At 33.6% G+C, this 5,301-nt stretch overlaps 2 protein-coding genes across 2 annotated transcripts in view; one reads left to right on the forward strand and one right to left on the reverse strand.

Moving 5' to 3' along the window:
- LOC104705204 (cathepsin 7-like) lies at positions 2,350–4,560 on the forward strand. Its single transcript, XM_019227212.1, has 5 exons — positions 2,350–2,433; positions 2,718–2,783; positions 3,988–4,122; positions 4,200–4,421; positions 4,516–4,560. The coding sequence occupies exons 1-5, from the start codon at positions 2,350–2,352 to the stop codon at positions 4,558–4,560; spliced, it is 552 nt and encodes a 183-aa protein (XP_019082757.1).
- Positions 4,865–5,301, reverse strand: part of LOC104703939 — a 1,795-nt gene continuing 1,358 nt past the window's right edge. Inside the window, exons 5-6 of the mRNA XM_010420031.1 lie at positions 5,131–5,218; positions 4,865–5,045 (exon numbers count right to left, since the gene is read on the reverse strand). Of these exons, the coding sequence (XP_010418333.1) occupies positions 5,009–5,045; positions 5,131–5,218 (125 nt within the window). The 3' untranslated portion in view covers positions 4,865–5,008. The remainder of the gene's footprint in view (positions 5,046–5,130; positions 5,219–5,301) is intronic.

Below are 5,301 nucleotides of genomic sequence, written 5' to 3' on the forward strand. Positions count from 1 at the left end.
TGTTCCTTCTGGTATGAAAAATGGACCCCTTTCGGTGATCTATTCTCGTTCCTAGGACCAGATGCTCATCAAGTATACGGCCTGCCGCTGGACGCTACTGTGTCAAAGGCTCTCACCCGAAATGGTTGGATTTTCAGAGGTGCACGCAGTGATAATGCTGAGAGCCTCATGTGTTACCTCACTGGAAAAGAACTCAAGTTGGATGTAAAGGATGTTTACTTATGGGCAAACTCTAACGGAGACCCCCAAGACCGTTTTAGTTTCGCTGACACCTGGAAAGTCTGTAAAACACCAGCCCCGGAGGTTCCATGGCACAAACAGGTTTGGTTCCCAGGTTCTATCCCCAAATACTCTTTCATGATGTGGCTAGCCTGTCTCGATAGAATGCCAACTATGTCTCGTTTGAGAAACTGGGGCCTTGTGGAAGATGACACTTGTATTCTTTGTGAAATCTACAATGAAACAAGGGATCACCTCTTCTTACGTTGTCCTTATGGCTACGACCTGTGGAGATGGTGCATTTCAAGGATGCAACTACACTTCATGGGATTCAGTACCTGGGATAGACTTATCTTGTGGCTACAAGCCCCCTGCTCTGAAGGGAACCTGTCAACTCTAAAGCTCCTGGTAGCTCAGGCAGTAATCTACACACTTTGGCATGAGAGAAATGCACGCCTGTTCATTGGAAAGCACACACCGGTTGAAGGTCTCTACCACCTTTTGGATAGACGAATCCGAAACACTTGTTTGGCTCGGGACAAATCTCCGAAGCTTCGTGGTATGCTAGAGTACTGGTTTCGAGGCCTCTCTAACTGAGTCTCTCTATGTATGCACCTTCTTTCTTTCTTTTCTTTTTAGTTCCTAATCGGGCATGTTCAACCCGATCTTTGTTGTTGCTGAGACACTAAAAACCACTACTGTATCCGACCGTAAGTTATAAAATACCAGAAATTTTATTAAAAAAAAATATATTAATTAGCAAAAATACTAGAAGAAAAATCTGATAGAAGAGATAACTTTCTGATTTCGGATTTAATCTGATAGAAAAATTCTGATGCTTCCTTCTTCTTTTTTTTTGCTTCCTTCGCTCATTTTTATATACGCAAAAGCGGATAGAATTTTTTGCCCTAATATAATTACTCAAATACAAAAGTGACACATGTTCTCTTTTGTTATTGCAGGGATACACAAGAGAGGAAGGAAATCATTTTTCTTGCAGTGACCGAGAGCTCCTGAAAGTCATCTGATAGAGCAGACGAAAGAGTTCCGAAAGTCCAAAAATTTGGGTAAAGTTCTTTTTGTCTAAGCCACACTGCTTCTTAAAGGAACAACAATTTTCGTTACATTATCTGACGTCTAAAAATATTTTCGGCTCTATGGCTGTTCACATCTTACACCGATTTTTATTTTTATTTTTATTTTTTTTAAAGTGAAACACACGTAACAATATAAACTTAAATACGTATTTTGATATATAAACATTAAACACGTTTGAGCTTCTTTTTTTTTTTGTTTTTGGGTTTAATCTCCATCCTTTTTTTTATTTAAAAAAGCAAAGCTAAATACGTTTTGGATCGTGTCAGTTTGTCAATACTCCCACCAACAATCCTTGTGAAGAGGATTGGGATAAGTTTGTATAAGACAAAAAGTAAATCTTGAGAAAGTAACAAATTTTTTTGGAAAAGCAGATCAGAATTCTATTTTTGTGTAAACCATAAACTAATACGAGGTTGGTAATGGTAATGTTAAAAGTAACAAAAAAATATTATGAAAATGCCGATCTAAATTTTATTTGTTTATAAATTCCAGGGTAAAAACAGATCTTGTGGAGTTGTGGTCTCTAGGCATTAAAAACATACATAAAAACCTAGTAATTCTTTGTCTGACAAAGACAACCTACTATTCAGTTTATAATTTAGTAAAGCACTACGTACGTTGGTGTCGAAACTAGATAATATAACTACATAGTTATCAGAATCCACTCCATTTTGACCAACAACAAAAAATAAGAAATTCGGAATCCTTTTCACTCTATTTTGTGTGTATAAACTTAAATACATATCTAAATTATCTTGGATTTCCATCGAATAAAATCGTTAGCTGATAATATAAATACATATATTTGTCTTTGTGAGACCTTGAGAAGTAGAGTAATTTATCAGATCGATTAAATGAGTTTAACTGCAAATTGTTGTTTCTAATTGACTTAATTGTTTTCTGGCTTAGCTACTGAAGATTATTAATCACTGTTTGATGAAAAGAGGGAATTTTAATTATTTGTTGAATTAAACATGGTTTAGTACAAAAGCTCTTAACTGATAACATATCCATTTTCATGTAAATAACAGCATGGCAGATGATGGAAGCTCTTATGGTGGTAGCGGTAGTAAGAAATCAAAAAAGAAATTGGCAAAACCCGCACAAGACGTCAGGGTAACTTGTTGTTTTGTGCCATATGACGTTTGCAAAGAAAAAAAAAACACTAACTTTTTATATCTTTTACTAATCGTTTATTTGATAATTAATTACTATAGTTGACGGAGTCGGACGAAAAATATCCTACAGTTAAGCATTTCTCTTCTTAACTAATTAGTTTTATAATAATTTCAACTTGATTTTATTTTTGTTTGTTAAAAACCAAAGAAAACAAAAATATATTATTTATTCATGAACATAAATAATTAAATCCTATATTTTATGTTGGTATATGTTTATAGGATCTCCCGGCTGGAACCAAGAACATCAATTTTGACTGGGATGACGTGTTGGGCGTTATAAGAGAGGTGATGGATCAAGGAAATCGGCGTAAGTGAAACATAGAATTCAAATTAATATCTATAAACGAAACGAATATGTCCGGTTTCAATTTTATTGCATATATAAAATAAATAAGTAGGAGACCTTAGTATATATAGGGTTGGATAATTTTATATGTCGTCAAATCCAATTACAGATTTGAGTTTCTAGTTTTTGGATTTCTCAATTTACGAAATCAGAAAATCAGTTTTTTATGCAGTTAAAATTGAAACATAGTTACTTGTTTGCTTAACTGTAAAATTTAGCTTAATTAGAAAATTATAAAAATAAAGAAAAATTCAGCTGGTTTTGGTTTAATAGAGATTTTGGCTAATTGTATTGGTGTGTGGGATAAACCTGAATTTGTCAAATAATCTTGGTTTCCAAAGTATGTTTCTTGTTTTGTTTTGTTTAGAATTTAGATCAGTTGAACCATATTATACTATAAATCTTTTTTACTTTGGCCGTATATAATTTTTCCAGCCTAAACAGTTTTCCACAAAGTTTTAGAAATAGGTAATGTTCAATACTTGAAGTTACTAAATAAATCATGAATGTAATGTACATAAATGAAAACTTATGGCAACATATACAAAGATTAATGATAGGCATGAAATATTTTTGAATCTTATTTTCTTTCTAAATGTGTATTACCTACCCAGACACACATATATATATATATATATATAATAGTAAATTAGTAATACGTTTCTGCAATTAGAAAGAGGGTTGTTTAATTATATATGGTTATGCATTTATTTGTATTTATGTGTAAATTAAGTTGAAAAAATAATTATCTTAATAATATGTATTGAAGGCACATGTTCGACAATTGCATCAACCAGAAGCTTATCTGCACGTCTAATAGCAGAGAAGAGATTTGATCCTCCATTGTGTTTGTCAGCACTACATGTGCTCGTGGGTCTTATAGACCGGGTAGATTCTTCCGGTGGACTTCAAAATTTGGAACATTTGCGGAGATTTTTAATTGATCATGGGACTGTTTTAGAAGAAGCATGCAACTGTCCTCAGCTAGCACTAGATTTAAAAAATGACAAGAGTAAGCCCAATCCAGAACTTTGGATAAAGCCAAGGTAACTAACGCTAATTATTGATTCGATTCATTACTTATGCAATATATTTTGTTGTGGTGTTACCTAAATATTATATGTTATTTGTTTTTGTTTGCAGCATGTAAGCATGTTTAAGGTAGAAGATTTGATCATTCAAGAGAAAGTAAACGAACGTGAACTTATATGTTTGGTGAACAAGGGTCCTGTGGCTGTGAGTATAGATGTGCATTCCGAATTTACAAACTTTCAAGGGGTTAGTACAATATTCTTTTTCTTTAAAATATATTTTAATCCATAATATCCGTGTATTAATTATATTTTTATAATTAGGATGGAATCTATCCGGGACCCAAGAAAAAAAGGGCCAAGATTGACAAACATTTGCTTTTAGTAAGGGGCTATGGTACAAAAATGCCTGAAGGCATTCATTATTGGAAAGTCCAAAATTCAGCAGGACATAAATGGGGAGACAAGGGACTTGGAAAAATTGTTCGACAAATCAGTCGTGGTAAAAATGAACCGTCTCTCTTCACCTGCATTGTTTATCCTACGGTATGATATTAATTATGTAACTAATTGTAACATATGTATATAGCTTTATGCTAGTTTCGATACTGTAACAAAATCAGTTTCTTTTTGTATATAGCTTCTGGATCACTATGAAGGTGAGAGGATAAGGCAACACGCATGAAAGAAGAGAACGTCTGAAGGAGTGAACAATTCGGTTGCGACTCTTTTACTTGGGAGTACTCTGTTATAGACATTGCTTCAGACTTAATCAGCTCTTGTTGTTTTCGAACTATTTTTTTGCTTCCTTCACTAGCTAATATTTCTCAACTTTGGATATTGTGAGTGTGTCTCTTCAATCTATCTACTCTATATTATATTTCTGCTTGCTAAAATTTCTCAGTTTTATAAAGTTGTGGGTGTGTTTCTTCAAAGCATCACAAAAACATAATGTGTGTTACTACTACTCATAATAATGGACGGGATCAACAGAGACAAAATAAAACAACCATCAACTCGTACGATATAAGTTTCACTTGGTAGCAACAACACAAGAAACAGACATAAGTAAATTAACTAAAGTCACATCGAGGACGCAAATAGATATAAAAGCAATGGAGCATCTCCGGGTTCTAACTCGTAGTGGCACACAAAAGCTCATACTCCAATCTGTAAAGAGAAGAGAGAATCAACCATACAAGAATCTAACGGCAAAGTAAAGACCCCATGTAGGTATATATGTTTTCTCACTTACTTTTGTTTCTTGACATCTATCTGAACATCTCTCTTGACAACTTGCTCAATGTCTCTCTTCACATCTTTCTTGATCCCAGTGCATTCAACTATAAAAACAAACCAACTGCTATAAAATTAATTCAGCAGAAGGAGAGAAAAAAAAAAAAAAAAAAAAAAAAAAACCTTTAAA

Source organism: Camelina sativa, chromosome 7 (assembly GCF_000633955.1).
Source record: "Camelina sativa cultivar DH55 chromosome 7, Cs, whole genome shotgun sequence".
Classification (NCBI taxonomy): domain Eukaryota; kingdom Viridiplantae; phylum Streptophyta; class Magnoliopsida; order Brassicales; family Brassicaceae; genus Camelina; species Camelina sativa.